The 23,188-nt window shown below is 35.3% G+C and overlaps 1 protein-coding gene across 2 annotated transcripts in view; it reads left to right on the forward strand.

Annotated features, from left to right (window-relative positions):
• The window catches only part of KLHDC1 (kelch domain containing 1), a 54,983-nt gene extending 36,850 nt beyond the window's left edge, over nt 1–18,133 (forward strand). Inside the window, exons 10-13 of one of the 2 annotated variants that reach the window (XM_036735149.1) lie at nt 4,105–4,177; nt 9,530–9,614; nt 14,355–14,407; nt 14,874–18,133. In XM_036735149.1, coding sequence (XP_036591044.1) covers nt 4,105–4,177; nt 9,530–9,614; nt 14,355–14,407; nt 14,874–15,042 — 380 coding nt within the window. In that variant the 3' untranslated portion in view covers nt 15,043–18,133. The remainder of the gene's footprint in view (nt 1–4,104; nt 4,178–9,529; nt 9,615–14,354; nt 14,408–14,873) is intronic. The other variant, XM_036735150.1, reaches the window with a different exon arrangement.
• The last annotated feature ends 5,055 nt before the right edge of the window (nt 18,134–23,188 follow it).

Raw genomic sequence — 23,188 nt, forward strand, 5'->3', positions numbered from 1 at the left:
GAAAGTAAGGGAAAAGGGGATTGGGGGGAGTGGGGAAGGGAGGGTTGACTGGGGAACAGAGCAGCTAGAATACATGCCATCTTGGAGTGGGGGGGAGGGTAGAAATGGGGAGAAAATTTGTAATTCAAACGCTTGTGAAAATTAATGCTGAAAACTAAAAATATTCAATAAATAAATAATGATTTTAAAAAATGCCATAAATTTGACTTGGGAAATGCAGATTAAAACAACTCAGAGGTACCACCTCACACCTATGTGATTTTCCAATATGACAAAAAAGGAAAATGATAAATGTTGGAGATGTAGGAAAATTAGAATACTAATGCATTTTTGGTGGAGTAGTGAATTGATCCAAGTTTTCTGGAGAACAATTTGGAACTGTGCTTAAAGGGCTATAAAACTGTGAATACCCTTTGATCCAACAATACCAGTACTAGGTGTATATCCCAAAGTGATTATAAAAAAGGGAAAAGGATCAACATGTACAAAAATATTTATAGCAGCTCTTTTTGTGGTGGCAAAGAATGACTGGAAATCGAGGGGATGCCCTTCAATTAGGGAATGGCTGAACAAGTTGTGGTACATGAGTATAATGGAATACTGTTGTTCCGTAAGAAATGATGAGCAGGGAAATTTCAGAAAACCCTGGAAAGACTTACATGAACTGATGCTGAGTAAAGTGAGTAGAACTAAGAGAACATTGTACATAGTAAGAACAACATTATACAATGACCAACTTTGATAGACTTAGCTCTTCTCAGCAATACCATTTTCTAAGACAATTCCAGAAAGACTCATGATGGAACATACTATCCACATAAGAGAAAGAACTGTGGAGTCTGAATTCAGATTGAGACATACTATTTTCTCTCTCTTTTTTTCTTTCTTGTGATTTTTCCCATTTGATCTGATTTTTCTTTCACAAAGTGACTAATGTAGAAATCCGTTTCACATGATTGTACATGTATAGCCTATATCAAATTGCATGCCATCTTGGGGAGGGGGAGGGCAGAGAGGGAGAAAAAAATTTAGTACTCAAATCTTATAAAAGTGAATGTTGAAAACTATTTTTACATGTAATTGGAAAAAATAAAATACTATTAAGTGGGGATTTTTTTAAAATTAAAAAAAAAGACATAGAGGATTCTATATTTGATTCTGGAGTTAATAGAGATCCATTGGAATAGAATGTAATAAACCTTACTCAAGTAACAAGAGTCCCTGAAAAGTAGAGTAGACCAAATAGAAATGCATTACTCCATGAGATAGCAAGAAATATTAAAACAATATTTTAATATTGTTTTAAATAATAAAAACCGAAAGACTGAAAAATAGAAGAAAATGTAAAATATTTGTATATTAGGAAGGCAGAATTTATGATTTCAAAGAGAATCTCATATGTGCCTAAAAGGTCCAGAACCGCAGGATATAAGGAATTCTCTAGGCAGAAGGCAGGAGAACTAAAGCATGTATTTACACTCCACAATAACAAGCCCACAAACCAGCGTCCCCATTTTGATATTTTCATCAAAAGCTTCCAGGCCCAATAAGTCCGCCTCACAAGGGTAACCAGGAGGCCACAGAGAAGTGTGATAGTATAAGGCAAAATCGTATACATGCTTCCCCTCTACGGTAAGAAGATTACCCACTGGCCTCCAGTCAGCTCTGCTACCAGCAGCTCAGCTTCGGCTGTAGGTGTCTCTGGCTCCAACCGGAAAAGGAAAAGGAGATCTTCAAGCTGTCCTCTCCCCTCTTATAGAGTTTTTGACATCATCAAGCGCCGCCTGAATGACCAGGGCTGATTGGTTCTTGACTTGGCCCCTCCCCCTAGCGTAGACCATGTTAACACACCTCCCCTCAGCCAGCCCCATGACTCATCACACAGAAAGTTCTCTGATTCCTGGCATGGTCGCTGGGCTTCCTGCCCCGGAAGAGCAAGCCCCAGTGTCCAGGGAAGCTCGATGAGGTAAGCTGAGTCATTCAAAGAAAACAAAGTCCATTCTGGTTACAATTTGATATAAAAATAACCACTTGGAAAAGAAGTAGAGGAGACACAGTTTAACAGTCATTGAACTCCTCAAAAATCATAATAAACCTTAAACACTACATGTTAAGAAATAATCAAAAACTACATAGAGGGGCAGCTGGGTGGCGCAGTGAGTAGAGCGCTGGCCCTAGGGTCAGGAGGACCTGAGTTCAAATTCGGCCTCAGACACATGACACACTAGTTATGTGACCTTGGGCAAGTCACTTAACCCCAATTGTCCTGCCCTCCCCCCTCCAAAAAAAAAAGGAAATAGGAAAAACCATATAGATCTTTTGGAACCAAACGGCAAAATAAAGGTAGAAAGAATTCCACTGATCACCTCCTGAAAGAAACCCTAAAAGGAAAAGTCCCAGAAACTTCATAGCTTAATCCAGAACTTCCACATCAAATAAAAGTCCTGCATTCATACAGAAACAGTTTAAGTAACAAAAAATTACAGTCAGGATCATGCATTTGAGAAATTTGGAAGGGGATATATGATGCTAAAGTGCTCACATCCTAATGAGAGAAAGGAAGAAAGTGACTCTTCAGAACCTTAATGTCTGCAAAGAATGTTGAGAACTAAATAAAAAAGCAGCAACAACAGAAGACCTATGGATGGGTTGGTTCTGTTCTGAGAGGGGAAAGAGATGGGAAGGTAAAAGGAATACAGTAGTATAGAAAGGAGGAAGGAATAGAACTTTCTGTTTTACATATATGGAATACATGGTTAGAAAGGTACACAAACACAGAGGAAAATGTGGGTTAGTCAGCATCAGGTGAACCTCACCCATATAGGATTTGTACAAAGGAGGGGTGAACTCTCTCTCTCTGTCTCTCTGTCTCTGTCTCTCTCTCTTTCACCCTCTCACCCCCCTCTCTGTCTCTCTGACTCTGAGTTTAGTGTAGAAATATGTCAAACTGAACAGGAAAAAATATAGGTCAGGGAAGGAGAATAAATTACCCAGGGGGAATTAACTTCATGATCCTGAAAGAAGGATTAAGTTTGGAGGGAAGAATTGCAAAGAACTAGAATTCTGTGATAGAATTCTATCAATTGGGGAATGGCTGAAGAAATTGTAGTATGTAAATGTAATGGAATATTATTGTGCAATGAAAATGACAAAAGAGACTACTGTAGAGAATCCTGGCTAGTATGAATTGATGAAGAGTGAAATGAGCAGAACCAGGAATTTATAGCAACAATTTACGTCAACACTGTAAAGAAAAACTCATTAGAAAGACTTAAGATCTCTGATCAAAGCAGTGTCCAACCATTTCTCCAAAGAACCTGTGATGAAACGTATTAGCCACCCCTTGCCAGAGGACTCACGGTGCAGAGACATTCATTTTGGATGTGGCCCGCAGTGTGAATTCCTTTTGCTTGCTTATGCTGTCACAAAGGTTTCTTTTTTTCTTCTATTTTTTAATTGAGGAAAGATTTTTTTTTTTAGGGGAGAAGAAGGAGGAGGGGGATAGCAATTGTGTTGCTAAGAGAAAGGAGGATCATTTGAAACATTTTTTTAGAAACATTTTTTGAAATACAAAAGAGAACAGAAAGAAGTTAGGAGAGAAGCTTAGACAAGCAGGGTAGTTTTAAAAGTAGTTTGTAGAATTTATCATATACTTTTTAAGTGAGTGGTATAAAATGGAGATTCACAGTTTCTTTAGTGATATATTTTCTAGTTCATGGGAATAATAGAATTGTGATTTATTAATATGTCAACAGTTGTGGAAATTTAGAAAATAACAAATAAAATAATAATAAAATAACAAAATAACAAATCATTGAATCACAGCATTTCAGCAAGGATTATTTGTAACATCACCTATTGTTCTAACCCAGTTTTTCCATTCCTATGAATGAATGCAGAATGAATGTTTAGTACTTTGTAAACTGTAAAGAGCCATTGCATTATTATATGAACTATTTTAGTCCAGTCCAGTTGTCTCACCTATACCTAGCATAATATATATTCATATATGCATATCCTAGCAAATTGAGAGACAGCTTTAGAGAAAAATAAAAACTGTGTATGAGATTTAATCTTTATTTCTAATATGTCATGATGTTACAGGTGATGGATGGATTCACAATGTGATAACAAATGGTTGGAGACAGCTTACACATTTACCTAAGACAAGACCCAGGTAAGTCTTAAAAGTTAGTACACAATGGAATAATTAAATATTTTGAAAAGTTTTAAAGCATCGCATAGAATCAGAATATTTGTTAATATAAAAACAAAATATCAGAATGTTTTCTTAATTAATTTGATGTTATCTGAAGAATTCAATTGATAGTTAAATTATACTCCATTATTAGAAATATTTGAACCACATTTCATTTCATTTATGTTGCATATTTGAGTATGTTATTCTTTTAGATTAAGTGGATAATCCAATCTGAAGCTGAAAATGATTGCTATTGTTAATATTTATATTTAAAGCATTCTTTTATGGGTTAGGGTGGTAGTAGTAGGAATTTGCTTTTTGAAAAGTTTTAAAGTTAATCAGTTGAGAAATTTGCATCTGAGTCAGTTTGATGGGGTTCTCAGGCCCCAGCCCTAACATCATGTCTCTGGAAGCCTCCCAGTTTCTCAGCAGGCTCGTGTCTGGTGAGAAAATTTTCTCTCACTGCAGAACACATTCTCTTATCAGAACAGACAGAGGGGGGTGCCTGGCCTAAGGATTTTTTGTCTGTGGCTGGCCCAAGAACTCTTCCTCTTGCCAGATCCCCAAGGTCCATGCCTCTGACAACTCCCTCAATATCTGGTATATTCCCTATACTTTCTCATCCATAGCTCCCAAAGATACCCGGACCCTTAGATTACCTAATTAATATCCCTGACATTCCTTTCTCATACCCCTTTTCCATATAAACCCCAGTACCATCTTCAGTCTTTCATGGGGTTCCCATAAGGAGCATTGCCTGCTTTTGCTAGAGTGTTACAATAAACTTTTTGCCACTTGACAAAGGGAAGGCTTGAGTCTGTGAATTCATTCCAGGCAGCTCTGCCTTGGCATTCTAGGGGTCCTAGCACCCCCAAAACATCAAATTCAGATTGTGGAAATGCATATTACTATGTATAATTACTACTTCATTGTGTGACCTATTTAATCCTACTGAATTACTTGAATAGAAAATTTGAAGTACATTAGAAATCATAAAATTTTAGAAATAATGTTAGACTACAAAAAGCATTCTGAGGCTCTATTGTTTTATGCTTTTCTAGTATAATTAGTAGTAAATTATGTTAACTTAAATCTATGAAGGAAATTGTCGATTAAGTGCAACATGAGAATTGTTAATAATGGACTTTGGTTTAGATTTTGTATCTTTGAGAAATTTTTTCTACTATAAGTTATTCATATTGAAGTAAAGTAAATATTATAATGATTTTTCTAGTATTTTTTATTTAATGAATTCATGTTTACTAACCTCTTTGACAGAAGGGGCTGAAAGTCTTTAACATGAACTAATTATATATCAAGTACAGAAACACAATGAGAATTTATCGTGTTTTCATTGCCTATAGAAATGTGATTCCTGCATCGTTTTTCATTTATAATAATTGGTCAGAATGTACTTTTTAACATGTCTAGAAAAATCAGTCTTTTTTTATTCCTTAATTTATGATGCTAATTATAAGATTTGTAGTAGGAATAAATGTATTTTTTAAAAACTTAATTTTTCCTGGGATGTCATATTTCAGCCCTTGTTAAGAACTTATTAAGAGATTAACTATAGCAACAAAACTATTATCAGTATAATCCTTGATAGAAGAGCTATCTATGTAAAAAGATGTCTTTTAATTCAGCTGATATGTCATGTAAATAATATGCTTTATTAGAATATTTAGGTGATAAGTTAGAGCAGCTGTGAGAGGACATAAACTATCAGAGTCTATAGAAAAAAACATCAGGTTGCAAGCTAGAATGTCACCAAAATCAAGGCAGGAAAGGCTTTCCAGTGTTCTTCGAAGATCAAGTCCAGGCCAGAATTTTCCTAAGGCAGATAAGACAGAGGCAGATCTATCTTCAGGTATGAGGTGAGGAAGAGAAAAGGTGGGATACAGTTTAGCGTAAGGAGAACAGTGATTATTTACTGAAAATTTTTTTTAATGAAAAAGAGAGAATTTAGTTTGTCTAAATTCACTTTGTGAATTTTTTCCAAGTGGTTCAAAATATCATCTGCCCAATTCTCCCTTTGTGGTTTTACAAAGCAGAACATAACAATATGAAGAAATCTCTTTTGTTCTCCTCTCCAAAATTCTCTCGAACCAGAGCGTATGCTTGGTTTGAGTAGACATGGCTGAGAAATAGTTAACACTATTGACTCTAAATATGAGGTTTTCCTCTGTGTCCCTAAGAGATAATCAATAAAATATTGGAGTAGGTCCTTAGGAGTTATTGTTCTGCCCCAAGGTACGTGTTTTCTTCTCTATAATAGTGAATTACACCCTCTTCATGGGTGGACTTTTTTTTTTTATTTTATCATTCTCCCTTGTACCTCAAAAGCCTTGGGATAGCTAGGGTGGTGGTAGTTGTTGGGGCTGGGAATGGAAGTTACTATTGTGTCAAAACAAAATGTATCAATTAAAAAAAAAAGATTTGTGATGAGTTTTTACTGAAGATTTACCTGAACTCTGATTTATGAATTGGAGAATTGGGCAGAATATTCCCTAAAGTAAATTCTCATGATCTAGTTCTGATCTATGGCCATTGAAATTGTGCTTCAGTGTTTGAAAAAGTCATTTGGCCCGAGGTGCAAATTATATCTATCTTACTGTTTATAATTGTGAAAGCCAAGCAAAAAAACCTTATCTTCTCAAGTTATATGGTAACAAAAATATGAAATTATATAATTATTTTAAGGATTGTTGCCATAATATTTTGATTAATTAGTAAGTAAATAATAAAAGTCTTCTCAAAGAGTCTCTGCTGTCAAGAAGCACTTTCAGTGGCTTTATCAAACAGTTTTAATTATTCCTTAAAATTGGAGAATAAGTTTTTAAATCTTGCATGCATTTTTTTTTCTGAGAGTTGGAACTTGCTGAAATATAATGTTGCTGTAAAACTGTGAAATTGGTTCTTGGTGAGTCATGTGAAATAAGTAAAAAACACATTTTAGTTCATAAGTATATTCTTTGAAATTAGAGATTCATATAAGCTATGAGACCCCTTTCAAGATATAAGATGCTCCACTCCTTTATGCAGGGAGTTGTAGAAAGAATTACCTAATTTAAGGCACTGAATAAACTAAATGATGCTGGTTCTTTTTGGGGGGTTGCTTTTGTTGTCAGCAACACTTATTAAGCACCTAAAATATATGCAGTAGGGAAATGAAAAAAACTAGGAGACATATTTTATCCTTCCAAAAGTAAATTAATCAACCAACAAGCACATATTAAGCATCTACTATATGTTAGGTAATAGGAATATAAGTATAAAGAATAAAACAATTCCTAATAGCAAGGACTTACTCTAATAAGGGAGAGAAGTACGTATATATATATATATGTGCGTATGTACATATATATGTACATGTGTGTATATAAATCACGTAATATAAAATGAATATAAAATAGTTAAATATGAGGTAATTTGGGAGGAGGAGCACTAGCATTTGGGGGGGAGGCAGAAATCAGGAAAAGTTTCGTGTAAAACGGTACTTGAGCTGTCTTAAAGGAAGAGGCTGACTCTTAGGAGGTAGAAAGGAAGTGCTTTCCACACAATGAAATATGGCCAAAACAAGGGCATGGACATAGGTGATGGAGTGTCATGTGTGAGGTACAGAGAAGTCAGGTTTGTCTGGATTGCTGAGTATAATCTAATATCCAGTGAATGTGGAAAGATAGTTTGGAGACAGGTTCTGAAGGGCTTCCAAAGCTAAAAAGCAGCAGTTTATATTTTATCCTAGATACAATAGGAAGCTACTAGAACTGATTGATTTAGGGAGTGATAGGGTTGGATCTCAGCTTAAATAAAAGCACTTTGGTAGTTGGAGGATGGACTAGAGAGGCAAAGAGATTAAGTAGAAGTCTCATTGGAATAGTTTAGGTGAGAGGTAAGGAACTTAAACTAAGATATTAGCTGTGTGAGTTGAGAGAGAGGGTCAGATTCAAGATATAACAGTAGAACCAGCAAAATTTGACAACTATTTGACTAGGTGGGGTGAAGGATATTGAAGAGTTGAAGAAAATGCTGGGATAATGAACCCAGGAAACTGGAAGGATGGTGGGGCCAAGAGAGGAACATGTTTATGGAGCCTCAAGCCAAAAATATAAATTGATATAGTACACAAATGCTAAGAGGTGCCAAGTAGAGGAGTGAACAGAGAAATCAGGTGTAGGTAAAGGATTAACTGCTTTCTGGGGGTGATTTTTGAACAAATTTTTAAGGCAGTAGGGGACACACATTGGTGAAAAGAAAACTATTGGACATTTCAGACAGAATGATGAGTAAGTCATTTGAGGGATAGCAAGTAGATAAGCTCGACTAGTTATTCCCCCATGGGGGAATAACAAGAAATGAATTTGGTAAGAGAAGGAAAGGTAACAATTGGTTGAGTCTTAAATGCTAAAGGTATTAGGGATGTAGGTAGTACTGAAGATTCTTGAGCAGCCAGGTGGCTTCACAAAAGTATTTCAAGAAGATTATTTTAGCATCTTTTTATCGGAACTATGAGAGGGTAGAAGGATAAAGGTGAGAGTTAGGAGGATGTTGTAGTAGTGCAGACTTGAAATAAAGAGGTCTTAAACTATAGTGGCGGCAGTGGAAATGGAAAGGAAAGAGAACAAATTAGAATCTGCAAAGAAAATATAACCATGACTTGGAGCTGGACTGTGGCTGGCAGGGAAAGAAAATGTTAAAAATGACAAAAAGATGTCAAGTCTGGGAATCAGTCAGGAGAAAGATAGTGCTATTGATAGGGAAATTGGGAAGTATGTATTTTTAATTTTCTCAGTAAATGTTAAGTTACAGTTGAAACAGTCATGAAATAAGAAAGACAAGGAAAAAAAAGTGAGGCAGAGCCGGGGGTGTTAATAGTAACCCATTTTGAAAGCACTTTTATGATATGCTTTCCTCATAATAATCTTGGGAGATAGTAGCTAAATATTATCTCCCCTTCCCTCCACCGTTTAACAAATGAAGAAACTGGAACTCAGAGATTGTGTAGCTTCCCTGTTGTTACACAGCTAGTAAAATGTCAGAGCTGAAATTTGAACCAGGTTTCCTGATTTCAGGTCTAGGGTTCTTTCCAGCACAGCAAAGTGCCATTATTGAGTTTTCTGCATCTAGGGATTATAGTTGAAATCATTTGAGCAAATGAACTTTAGAGGGAATATTTTAATCTAGTCCCTTTGAGGTCATGCCAAAAGCAAAGATTAATTCAAGTAAACATTCTACTTTATTGAAATAGAGCCTTTTGTTAACTTTGTGATATTGTAACATCTCTTTTTTTAGCAGTAATTCATTCTTTATAATTTTTACTCATAGGTTATGGCATACTGCCTGTCTGGGAAAAGAAAATGAAGTAATGGTATTTGGTGGGAGCAAAGATGATTTACTTTTTTTGGATACAGTAAGTAACATATCTAAATATTTCCTTTGACTATTTTATTATTAAAATAAAAAGTCTGCGTAGTGAGACATTGAAAATGCAGTATTATAAAACTCTCACGAAAATTGGCAAAAATTCAGATGAAATAATCGCTGACTTTCAGAGTAACAGCTTTTGTGGAAGCATTTCAAATCAAGCTATGTCTATAAAATAATATAAAATCAAAGTAGGACTATTATCCTTTATTATCTATTATCTATCTATTATCCTCACTATCAAATGTAGAGTTTCTCAAGCCATCTTTGCCATTAAGCTGGAGAAATACTTCAGATTGGTTGATGGCTGTATCGAAAGAAGAGTGATTAGTGAATGGATGTCAACTTAGAGTGAGGCCTCTGGTGAAGTGCTTGGCTGTTTGTTCAACATAAGAATCTGGTGGTGGTCCTGCAGAAATGTAAACTCCTGCTGCTGCTAGAAAGCTCCAACTGAGAGCCAAATGCTCCTGACCTCTGAAACTTAGAAGGCTTTTCCCATAGCTGGACATATCTATCTCAGGGTTACTGTTCAGTCACCTATGCTCAGGGAGGGCAATAAAAAGTAGAAAAGACTGGTCCAAGGTCCATGTGTAATTCATAAAGCTAGCGCCTATGTTAGCTGCCACATGTAAGTAGATAGTCATTTTTGCTGAATAGTGGAAGGGTACATAGAGTCACTCATAAAATTTCAGTCTTCCCATCAGATACAGTGCAGGCATCACCTTCTGCATGAAGCTTTTCCAGATTCTTTTCCCTGTCAACTGGACTGAACTGGCCTCTGACCTTTGGGTGGCTAGAGCTGAACAGAACAGGCTAGTTACAGGAGAATCAAGGAATCGAACAGAAGTTTAATTTCAAAGTGAGGGAAATGGCTTGCAAGCAAAGAGGCAAACTAGACACATGTTCTGGGGCCCTTCCCCTAGGGGGAGGACCCATTTTAGTATGGCCAGATCTCAGTAGTTATGCCAATGGCTGTGCAGTGAGCTGTAGCCCTGACGATGAGGGGTAACAGCAACGATGAGACAAATTTGATTCATAGCAGGGCTTCATGACCAGAACTTGGATATAGCAGGTGCTTGTCGGAGCTCAGAAAACACCTGGTACTGGTCAAAGCAATACAGTAATTATATGAAACAATTCTGGGATTTTTCTGTGGCTGAGATCATTCAGAAAGTGAGTGCAAAGAATTATTGTTATGCCAAACTCAGGGCACAGCTTGTTTGCTGGGCCTTAGCTCTGGAAAAGAGGGTGTCTCCTAATATCTTGACATTTTAGTCAAATCTTTTTAGTATTTTATCTTTTAGTCTTTTAATCTTTTAGTCAAAGGGAGGGGGGCTGAAAGAACCGTTGCCCTTCTGGCCAATAAAGGAGAGGCAGGTATAAGCCAGGATGCCACAAGAGGCCAGTTGGGCCAGCATAAGATGTTTAGTTGCTAGCTGTTGTTTGCTTTGCCAAGAATGTAAAGGGAGAAAATGCCAATATACAATTGAATCAGGGCCTTGGTGGTTGGGCACATAGCAAAAGGGAAGAGGAGAAAAAACTAGGACAATACACTTAGCCCTTGTCTGGAATCTTGGGACACTTGTCTCATCTGGATGTCAGCTACTTTTGAGTCCATACTAGGTGAACCTTGAGGTCCTCAGAGGGTTCTGCCATTCACTCAGGAGAGGGGCTTTCTTCAGCTGATCCAGTACTCCACACACACAGGTTTGGCCGCAGTCAGAAGGACCTGGTAGGGGCCCTTAGAATGTGCGATGTACAGTTGTGAGAAAACACCTTACATCAGTCTTTGGATCTGAGTTTCTGGTCAGCAAAACATAGGTTCTTGGTTAAGAGTCTCTAAACAGCACATAGAGATGATCCAGGCTCCCAGCCCCGCAGGATTAGGTTTAAACAATACAATAAGGTTTTTTATGAATTCATTATCATAATTACATTAAGTCAGGTTACATTAGTGTCATGTTAGATATCAAACTACTTAGAGGGCTCACAATGGACTATTTCTGAGAAGGGAGATTTACATGTCACCAAGGTAACGAAGAAAACTTAAACATAAACCGGGATCCCAAAGCTGAGATAAGAAAGCAGAGTCTCAAAAGCTGAGACTAGGTAACTAATATTAAGTCTCCTTGTATCCTAGTAACCCATTCTCAACGTCCATTTAATCAGCAGATTTTGAGTCCCATATGTCTTCTGTAGTCATCTGGTACTTAGATATCTTTTCTTGGATGATAGGCTTTATTCTCAGGACAGCTCTAAAAGGGCTCTGCTTCTCTGTTCCAAATCAAGAGGTTCCTAGATAATTCTGACTTAATTTAGTAAATTTGGTTTCTCCAATCTTGAAACTCCAGAGAATTTCAGTTTATTTATATACCATTTGCTATTTCTATTACCTAATCCTGTACCTGATATAAGAATCTTTAAAAAAATTTTTATGAGAGTCCAGCCCCATAAAATGAACTCTTCTGCCCTTTAAAATTATCAGACAGATACTTTAAAAAAAAGAGAAAATAATTTCATTTTCTTTACCATTATCAATACAGTTTATGTGGATTGTACTTATAAAACTTCTTGATTATAGAAATTTGCTATAAAAGGAAAAGGAGAGACATAGGTATAACAATGTCATATACCATTACAGTGGGAAAACTCCCTTGGCTTTGTTTGATTCCAGGAATGAGTCATATCTGACAGCCAATCATGTCACAGGGTATCAAAAGCAAGGCTCGGGGTTTTCTTTTCAGAAAAGAAATAACACAATGGAGAAATAAAGTCAAGAAGATCCTACCTTAGGCCATGCCAAAGTCTTCCCTAAAACTTTTCCCAGGCACAGACATCCACATTTAGCAGTTCCCAAACTGCAGTACATTCCATTTTCTACTAATTGGCTTCATGACAATTCAGACAACTGTCTCTGTAATCAAAGCTCGAAACAATAGTAGATTATAATCCCAGGAATTTTTACCTTAAATAACAGTTTTATTAACCACAACTTAGGGCTTGAATATCTTTCCTGATGTTTCCCTAACAGTTAACATTTCATTTATCCTTTACTTATAAATTTAAACTATCCACATTCTGGGGCCTCAGACATACAGCAAATACCTGATAGTTGACTAATCATTAATATGTTGAAGCTACATTAAACTACCATATACACTTTCATAATAGCCAAAAATTTTTTGAAAATTTGCTATTATAGTAAGCTTATTATTATCATCTGCCTTAAAACAAAATATACCTCATTAAATATTTTAACAGTTTTCATATATCTGTTTTCTACCACATCCTTTTAAAAGCCCAATTCATGTGTAACAGCATCCAGATTAAAAAGTCGTTTTGTCTAACAGCATTTCTGTTACATTCTGTCTCAAATTTTACAATATAAGAAAATTTAGAAGTACAGTAACACAAACAATACCACGTATTTAAAACGTGAAAAAAAATTCAGATGACATCAGTTGCATTTCCAAATTATCACATATGAAAATCATTGATCTTACTACCTTTGGCATTTTAAGACCACTTTAGAGTTATCAGGTGTGGAACAATTACATTCAATTAAAGAAATAATAATAACGTAGTGCTTAGCACATGCCAGTCACTGTGTTGAGCACTTTGTAATCATCATATCATTTTGATCTTCACAAGAGCCCTTGGGAGGTGGGTACCATTATTATTTTTCTCTTCATAGACCAGGAAACTGGGGCAAACAGAGATAAGTTGCCTAAGATTACACAGCTACTAAATTTCTGCAACTAGAACATAATTCAGTTTTCCTACGTTTTTCCAGCATTTTTTTTCAACAGCTTTATTTGGGAATTTGATCTGAACTGGGGGAGTCACAAAAGGTGGCTATAAAGTGCAAACCCTTTACCTATTTTTTTTCTTCACTGTGGGATTACTTTTAAACTAGCTGCCTTCCTTCATTGCCTTAGAACAATGAAACTGTTAATCTTGCCATTTACTTTTAACCTTTATCAAATTTAATCCTTATTTTTCCTTAAATTCTGCAGAATGGTACCCCAAAACTTACTAAGATATTTCAGAAGAGAGTGAGTTCCTGGAATTACCCCAAATCCCAAAAGTTCTTCCCAGCAATCTTAAAAATGACGTATTTTCAAACCCTTTAATCTGCTAAGGCAGGCCTCCACAACATATGGCCCATGGGCTACTTGTGACCTGCCAAAGGATTTTGGGTGGCCTGCAACAAATGTAGGGTTGCCAGTGTGCCCACTCCCTTTTGTCATGTGACCATGACAACCAATCATTGTCAGTCTGTCTCTAGTCTAACTTATCTGTGGCCCAAAGAAGTTTACAAGTTCTGCAGGTCTGTGCTAAGATGTGTTTAGCAATTCCACAAACTTTGATTATCCAGCTTTACTTCTGTAATTCCAATTTGGCCAATGTTGAAATGACAGAGAAAAAGTGTCTTGCAGATTTCATGGTTTTGTTTTTTTTCCCTAACCCTAATCTTCCTCGGAAAGCCTAAAGTGGGAGTTAGCCCTGCCTGCTGGGACAGTTGCTTCAAGTATGAAAATTAATTAATGTTTCTCAGTGTTCTAAATTCTCTGGCTTATAACCTTTAGGAAATTTTCTGGCTAGCTGTATTTTAAATCTTTTAAGATAACAGAATCTAGGAGTGTGTGATTTCCAAGTTAAGCATTCTTTCTCTTAGACCTCTCACTACATGACTTTTAACATAATTTTTTAAAATTTTATTTAGGGTCACTGTAATGATTTATTGATCTTTCAAACTCAGCCTTACTCACTTCTCAGGTAAGTGAATCTTTGTTTCTCTCAGATAATATTTGTTGTTGATTTTGCTAGATGAATTAATTGATAGATTTTTCTGTTTGTGGGAGAACAGTATGCTTCTTTGAGTATTCTGTGAATAGCAGGGAAAAATTTTATATCTTCCCCAAGATAAGCAAATAGATGCAAACTTTTATAGTTGCACCAAGTATTGAACCACTTAGGGGGAGGAAGAGGTGTGCTGGAAGTCCCTTGACTATTAATCATTTTGTATTTATTATGAAAATATCTTGTATTTACTTACTTGTGTAAGCTCTTTGAACGAAAGAACTATCTCACTTTTGTGTTAGTTTACCAAGTGACAAGCACAGTGCATAGCACATAGTAGACACTATCTATTGTTGTTTTTAAATGTTTGTTAATTGAATGATATGTTTAAATATTTCATATGTCTTCTAAGTCTAAGAACTTAGGACTGATTTTTTTGTAGGTTATGTCTCGACTGCATTGGTAAAAATGCTGTCACCTTAGAAAGTCAGATAACTTTATTACCTCCAAAGCTTCTTCAGCAAGTCCTCAAAAAAATAACATTTTGGACTGCAGCTAATCATCGACAAGAACAAAGAGCCAAAAATGAAGAAACAGATAAATATCTTTGAATTAATATTGTTATATACCATATATATTCATTATGTTTAACATTTTGGAAAAGACTGCTATTAATAGAGTTTTAATTCTGGTCTTCCCCCCAAAAAATAGTATTTGGCAGCAAAAAAGCTACTTTTGGAGGGATACTATAACAATGATGGATGTTAGATGCAAGAATGGCACAATAATTTAAAATTTTAAGAACAGGTCACCTTTCAAATAAGTTATGGTAAAGTTATTCCTCTGGAAAATTAGTAACTAACAGATAATAAAAATTCATCTCATTGTTCATTCTTCATTGAAAATACTATTCAGAATATTCAGGAAAATGATAGATTAGTCTAAGGACTTCAGGAATCCAAAGAAATACATTTGTTACTGATTTTTGGAGAGAATAAATTCTCTGAAGTAATTCAACAAAAATCTTAAATTTCTCATAAATTAATTAATATTGCTTATGTTAGTCATGAAAAAATATAAATATTTGGATGAGTGATATCAAACTTTGAACTGTCATGCTTTTTTACATACTTAAGTTTCTGAGACATCTTTATTACCTCAACCAGCTGAGGAGTAAAGTTAGCTACAATGGATGGTATCCAAAGTCCAGTTAATTTTGTGAATATCAACAACATGGTAACATAGGTGATGTAGCAATTAGTTGAGTAGTGTGGGTTCATTAAGAAGTAGGTTATATAGTAACCTACAGTTCTGTAAAAATATAATTTGCCTCATAAGAATGGTTCCTGTAAAATTTTAATGTTGAATGAGAGGTAATAACTCAATAACTACTCATAATAAGACCCTCTCCTTAATTTCTTCTAAAATATAGAGGTAATGCTCAGGATATTTGGGTGATGAGCATATAGTATCATCACTTTAATCTCTGATATTGCTACATATGTGAAAATGGCAGACTAGATTAATATCAATTAGTCCTTTAAACTATGCTAAAGAATATCTTCTTAGCGTGACCATAGTCTTCCATTTTGTCTCTCATACTCTTGATCTTTATTCTAGAATTGAAATTAACTATTTTTGAAATGTATTAGCATAAAAACATTTCTATATTGAAATATAATTAGCAATGCAAATTGTAATATAGTTTGTTGTATCTCTAATCACTGAAAGTTTTTAGAGATATGTTTTAGATATAAGTGTATTTGGATGTGTAAAATTTATATTTTCTGCATTGAAATATTTTGTCTAAATTTATTTATTGTATAAAATATAGAAAATGACTATTTTTCTATTTTGATCAGTATTAACAGTCATTAGTGTTAATTAAGCAAAGAATTTTTGATTACTAATATTTCATTAGGTTTGTCTTTATATATAATCTGAATAGCAGATTTTGGATACAGGATCTTTACAAATGTTTTATGTCTTAGAGAAAGTTTTTATGGCTATGTAATATAGTTGGGCCATATTTTCATATTGAATTTGACTAAGAAAACATTTAATAGAAATGAAATTAGTGTTTAAGGGGTTAGGAGTGGGAACCAAAGGTATGGCCCCAGCTTTAATGAAATCTCTTAAAAGCATCTGATTATATGTATTCTTTAGAAAGTGCTGGATTTCTAATTGCTGTTTCTTTGGCTTTAAAAGGTCTTCTTTCATTCATTTTAGTATATAGTACCTGTTTTCAAAATAAGCATTTTAATTTGTACAGGAGAAACTGTTACTTAAGATGTTTATTTCAGGTTTTTTTAAAAATTTAAAATGTAGTCCCTTTTCTAAATAGTGCATGTACTATATAGTAGAAAGGTCAGACTAATGCTATTTTAAGTTGACAACTTGAGACACAACATTGCTTGATAAAGGAGTTTTGTCTTGCAAGGTAAAAGTGCCTCGTTGATTAGAAATTTTCTCTCCATTCTACGCTTTCACTGCCCAAACAGTCAGGATTTTCTTAATGTTAGTAGCCCTGTAGGAACTCCAGAAACCTGCAAAGCCAGTTCTAAGTTCTGTTTTTGAAGAAGCCAGTTCTACTAGACCTAATTTCACCCTCCACTTCTTTGGCCAAAATGGATTCAGAAAATTAGAAGGTGACCCATTGTGAGCACTGATGGTTCCCACAAGGCTATGAATAAATAAGGTACCCATAACCTGACTCATAGAGAACAGGGTATCCCATAGGCTATCCTGTCCTCAAAAACCATGTCTTCCTGATACTGTACATTTAGAATATGGTATAGTGGTCATATTCGAAAGTCATTAACACATTTAGATGTTCATATTAGTCAGTTAGTATTAATTTTCAAGCTTTGTTTCCATGACAAGCATACTCTAATAGGAATCTCATAGGTACTACCTAAACCTTAATATTGTAGTACTTGCTTCCTTTTTCCCTTGTTCTCTATGCCTACTTCTCATACCCCCCTCAAAAGACTTGTATGAAATGATTTAAAGCAAATTTATAGGAATAGTGATGTCATAGCATGTTCATGCAGTCCTATCACATGAAGAAGTTGGATTAAAAATATTTTTGGTAAGGGATAAAAGAGGGAGAGACATGCTTCTCCATTTTTAAAAATGTTTTCCAATTTATCTACATGTTGTTTTGTTATTTTGGAATTTCCAGTTTGTTAGGATTTTCTTGACATTCAAGTAACACTCCAAAGGTATTATATTCTGAATCCTCTACACTAAGAAGTTTAGCAGGATGATCACTGATATTCTAGATTATTTGTTTCAGTAAAAAATCTGTATTTTTATCCTCCCATTGAAATAATCTTAGCCAAAGAAACAGTATTAATGCACAAGCATAGAAAAGAGTTAGAATTTTTGATGGCTTTTTGGTAATTTTTCTGTTAAGACAATAAGTGGGAGAAAGTGACATGTGTAAAAAGAAATTAATTAATGACAAAGGAAAAAACATAAGAATTTTTGGAATCTGCTATGTCAGAAAAAAGAAAACTCAAAATGACCTTAACCCCAACATACAAAGAAACTTAAAATAAGTTTTTTATCTTATGCCAGCCATTATCAGAGATGCCTTCAGTACAATGTTTGTTTAATAAATGTGTTTGGAAAATCTGTAATTTCTTTGTTATTAATTATAAATGAAATAAAATAATTTGCTTTGTTTATAGTAACTAATTCAAAGTGGCAAATGCAGTGTTTTTTTTAATTTTAAAAATTACTTAGGTTCATAGAGTAAATCTGGAAGAGATTTCAGAAGACTTTTTCTTATTGTCATTGTCAACTTAAGCAGAGTTTTTTCTAAGAAAAAACAAATGAAATTAGATTGTGGCCATGTTTTTAATTTCTCTCAAGCTGGCAACATGCATTGCAGGGGAGTTACAGTCCAGAACTGGCTCAGTTTGGGGGTTGGGAGTACAGAGGTATATATCTTTTGAAGAGTAAGTGTTCCCTAAGGGGTGCCAATCAACATTGATTAGTCAACACACTTGGAAGTGGGCTATATTAAAATGAAAGTCTTTGGGGTCTGTGACTTAGGTCACTTAATCTTGGTCAAAGAGACATCAATTTCCATATCACTTGTCTTGACAATAGGTTGGAGTCAACATTTTCCCTGACCTGTCCAGCAACACAATGAGCAGGAATAAAGCCATTAGATTAGATAAAGGGGGATGGGGGAAGCTCTGAGTCTCCAAGATAATGATTACTAAGAAAAATCATTTTTCACATTCCCCATCTGATTCTAACTGATATGGTCAACACTTCGTCAAGGGGTTTGGGGTAACTGAGAGGTGGGGAAGGGGGAGAAATTGATCAACTCATTGACAAATCAAAGGAGGCAGTCCCCTTAGTAAGTAAACAGACCATACAGATACAAAGAAGCAAAGGGAAAAAGTAAATAATAAATAAATCATCCATTTAAGGCTCAGGAGTCTCATACAGCTGTCAAGTAGTCTGGACATCATCTGATGAAGTTTTCTGGTTGGAGTGTGGTTTAAACAGTCTTCTTCTTTTTTTTTTTTAGATTTTTTATTTTTAGTTTACAACACTCAGTTCCACAAGTTTTTGAGTTCCAAATTTTCTTCTCCTCTGTCCCCTCCCTGCTTTCCCCCAAAACGGCATGGAATCCGATATATGTTCTATATATACCTTCACATTAAACTTATTTACACAACAGTCAAGTTGTAAAGAAGAAATATGACCAATGAAATGAATCATGAGAAAGAAGAAACAAAACCAAAAAAGAAGAGAAAAAAAAAGAGAGAGCAAATAGTTTGCATCAATCTACATTCAGACTCCATAGTTCTTTCTCTGGATGTAGATAACTCTTTCTATCATGAGTCCTTTGAACCTTGCATTGCTGAGAAGATCCAAGTCTATCAAAGTTAGTCATCACAGAAGAACTGTGTCTATGGTTGTGTACAATGTTCTCCTGGTTCTGCTCCCCTCACTCAGCATCACATCGTGTAGATTTTTCCAGGTTATTATGAAGTCCGTTTCTTTCCCATTTTTTATAGCACAGTAGTATTCCGTTAAATTCATATACCTCAACTTGTTCAGCTATTCCCCAACTGATGGGCATCCCCTTGATTTCTAATTCTTTGCTACCACAAAAAGAGCTGCTATAAATATTTTTGTACATACGGGTCCCTTTCCCACTTGTGTGATCTCTTTAGGATACAGCCCTAGAAGTAGTATTGCTGGGTCAAAGGGTATGCACATTTTTGTAGCCCTTTGGGCATACTTCCCAGTTGCTCTCTGTAATGGCTGAATCTGTTCACAACTCTACCAACAATGTAATAGTATTCCAATTTTCCCACATCTCTCCAGCATTTATCATTTTCCTGTTTTGTCATGTTAGCCAATCTGACAGGAGAGATGTGGTACCTGAGAGTTGTTTTGATTTGCATTTCTTTAATCTATAGTGATTTAGAGCATATTTTCATATGCCTATAGATGTCTCTAATTTCTTCCTCTGAAAACTGCCTGTTCATATCCTTTGACCATTTCTCAATTGGGGAATGACTTGTATTCCAATAAATTTGGCTCAGTTCCCTGTATATTTTAGAAATGAGGCCTTTATCAGAGACACTAGTTGTAAAGATTTTCTCCCAATTTTCTGCTTCCCTCCTAATCTTTGTTGCATTGGCATTGTTTATACAAAAACTTTCCAATTTAACATAATCAAAATTATCCATTTTGCATTTTATAATGCTCTTTATCTCTTGTTGGGTCACGAATTCTTCCCTTTCCCATAAATCTGACAGGTAAGCTATTCCTTGCACTCCCAAATTGCTTATACTATCAGCCTTTATTCCTAAATCATGAACCTGTTTTGACTTTATTTTGGTATATGGTGTAAGATATTGATCTATGCTCAGTTTCTGCCCTACCATTTTCCAATTTTCCCAGCAGTTTTTGTGAAATAGAGAGTTCTTATCCCAGAAGCTGGATTCTTTGGGTTTATCAAAGAGTAGATTGCTGTAGTTGTTGACTACTGCGTCTTGTGTACCTAACCTGTTCCAGTGATCCACCATTCTGTTTCTTAGCCAGTACCAGGTAGTTTTGACCAGTTTGATATCTGGTATGGGTAGGCCACGTTCCCTAGCACTTTTTTTCATTAATTCCCTTGATATTCTGGACTTTCTGTTCTTCCAGATGAATTTTGTTATTATTTTATCCAGCTCTGTAAAATAATTTTTTGGTAGTTCGATTAATAGGTAAATTAATTTAGGTAGAATTGTCATTTTTATTATATTAGCTCGGCCTAACCACGAGCAACTGATGTTTTTTCATTTATTTAGATCTGACTTTATTTGTGTGAACAGTGTTTCATAATTATGTTCATATAGGCCCTGAGTCAGACTGTCTTCTTTAAGACTCCTTGGGGAGAGATCCTCTTTCTTTGTTAAAATCTCCTACAAAATTGATCTTAACACAATTTTAAATTACTTTGCCAATAACTAGGTCAAATAATGAACGTTAACTTGACTCTTATGTCTCTATTATTATAAAATTCAGAATCTTGGCCAATTGTCATTTACAAAACCTTTTGCTCACTAGGCTTAAATCTCTGATGCTGCTTCCACTGAGCTGCTCACTATGACTCTGTTTCTCACAGAGCACCCATTTAAGGCTAGTCAAAGGATACAACAAACCTAGGAATAAAAGTATTTCCCTTTCTTAAAAACAGCTTGCAATTTATCTTGATATTACTATAACAAACTAAATTCCTAATTGTCACAAAATGCCTAGTTAGCTAAATTTTCTAGTGAAAAAGGTGCTTGTAATGAGGACTCATTTACTCAATAAGAATTCCACAACACAAAACTCTTGCACAGGGTTGATAAGAATTACAAAGGAGATTTTACAAGGTCTTTGCCTGATTACCAGGTTTCATTAAAACAATAACTCCAAATAGCTTAGTTAACAATCTCACAAATTTCATAGATGATAGCTAAATACTTTTAGCTGAAACTCCCATAGACAGAACTTGGAAGTTTATGAATTCTTAAATTACAGTACTTCAAAATATTACAACACATGGTCAGACAGAATGACCTAACAGCTTCCTGACCCATTCATTTTTTTCCCTGACAGTACAGTTTTTAATCTAACAACATCTAGATTATAAGAGAAATTGCTTTTCTAACAACATAGGTGATACAAGTGTTTACCAAATTACACAATATAAGGAAATTTAGAAATATGATACTCCATAAACAATTATCATGTACTTAAACTTGAAACAAAACCAATTAATTACCAATCAGGTGACCTTAATTTAGTTGGATGTGCTTCCAAATTGCTTTACACAGAAAATCATTCATGTCATCATCATTGGCATGCTGATCACATCTAAAAACTCATATAAAGTTACCAAGTATGGAACAATTACATTTAATTTAAACCGTTAACCTTCAGATAGAATTTGTCCTATGTCAGTTGAAATCCTTACAATATCCCTGGAAGTGGGTCCCCTTATAGAAGAGTAAACTGAGGTAAATAGAACTTTCTTGGGGCCATACTGTTAATAAATTTCTTAATGCCAGGTAACTTTTGAGGTCAGAGTTGGGAGAGCTGGTTCATGTGTGAAAGAATTCACTTAGACGACTTTCTCCTAACCAAGGGGAGCTTTATTGACACAAAAGCAGCAGGCTAGCTCTGGAAGGACTAGCAATTTACAGAGGGAGGACAGGGGCTTGTTTTTTATAAGGACAGAAGAAGGAAGATGGGAAATTTTATGACCCAGGATGAGGGAGACCAGGAATTTTATGGTCCAAGATGAGGGGAAGTTTTATGGTATTTCAAGATAAGAGGAAGAGACTTTAGGATGCCCTCAAGCTCAGGAAGGGCCTTAAAAGGTACTGGAAAAGCAACCCTTAATATTATGCTTAACCTTTTAGGGCACTGTATGCTATATCCACATCGTAACAATATCTTTTTGTGCTTAATCCTTATAGGAAGAGCACTCTCAAATGCTGTTCTTATTCCTGCAAGACAGATTTTGACTTAAATCAAATCTGGATTTATAATCACCAATCATAAACATTTTAATTTTTTAAAGTCCAATACTCTTGGCCCTTTAAAAAATATTATCCATAAACTCATATATTCCTTTAAAAAAAAGACATGTAGTGACAATTTCCAGCTTTGAATAATCTTTTTTCTCTAAAATAGCTGAAGTCCCCTTTCCATTTTGAGGCTTACCAGATAAAGAACTGCCCTAAGCATTCCAGCTCCCCATTTCATCCTCCAGGGAATTTCAGGCTATATATGCTAGGAAATGCATATAAAATATTACAAACAGCTTAAATTACACTTGTTATCATCAAGTTATCTTAAAATGTGCAAGGCCAATATTCTAAGACTAGGTTGTGCTGCTGCTTTTGGCCCAGACAGAGACCTAAGGAATTCGATTTAATGCTGGTAGGGTGTTGCCAGTTTCCCCAGGCAGAAGCCTCCGGAGTTTCCAGAGATAATAACTAAATCATTGACTGCCTAAGGAACACAGCTTTCCAAATTGAAAATCATACCCTATTTTTGTCCTGCTTCTCTGCACCTGTTAGAATCTGGAGGGAGTTAACCCTTGCTGGTTGGCACAGTGAGTAGAGCACCAGCCCCGTAGTCAGGAGCACCTGAGTTCAAATCCATCCTCAGACACTTGATACACGTACTAGCTGTGTGACCTTGGGCAAATCACTTAACCCCAATTGCCCTGCCAAAAAGCAA

Source organism: Trichosurus vulpecula, chromosome 8 (genome assembly GCF_011100635.1).
Source record: "Trichosurus vulpecula isolate mTriVul1 chromosome 8, mTriVul1.pri, whole genome shotgun sequence".
Classification (NCBI taxonomy): Eukaryota; Metazoa; Chordata; class Mammalia; order Diprotodontia; family Phalangeridae; genus Trichosurus; species Trichosurus vulpecula.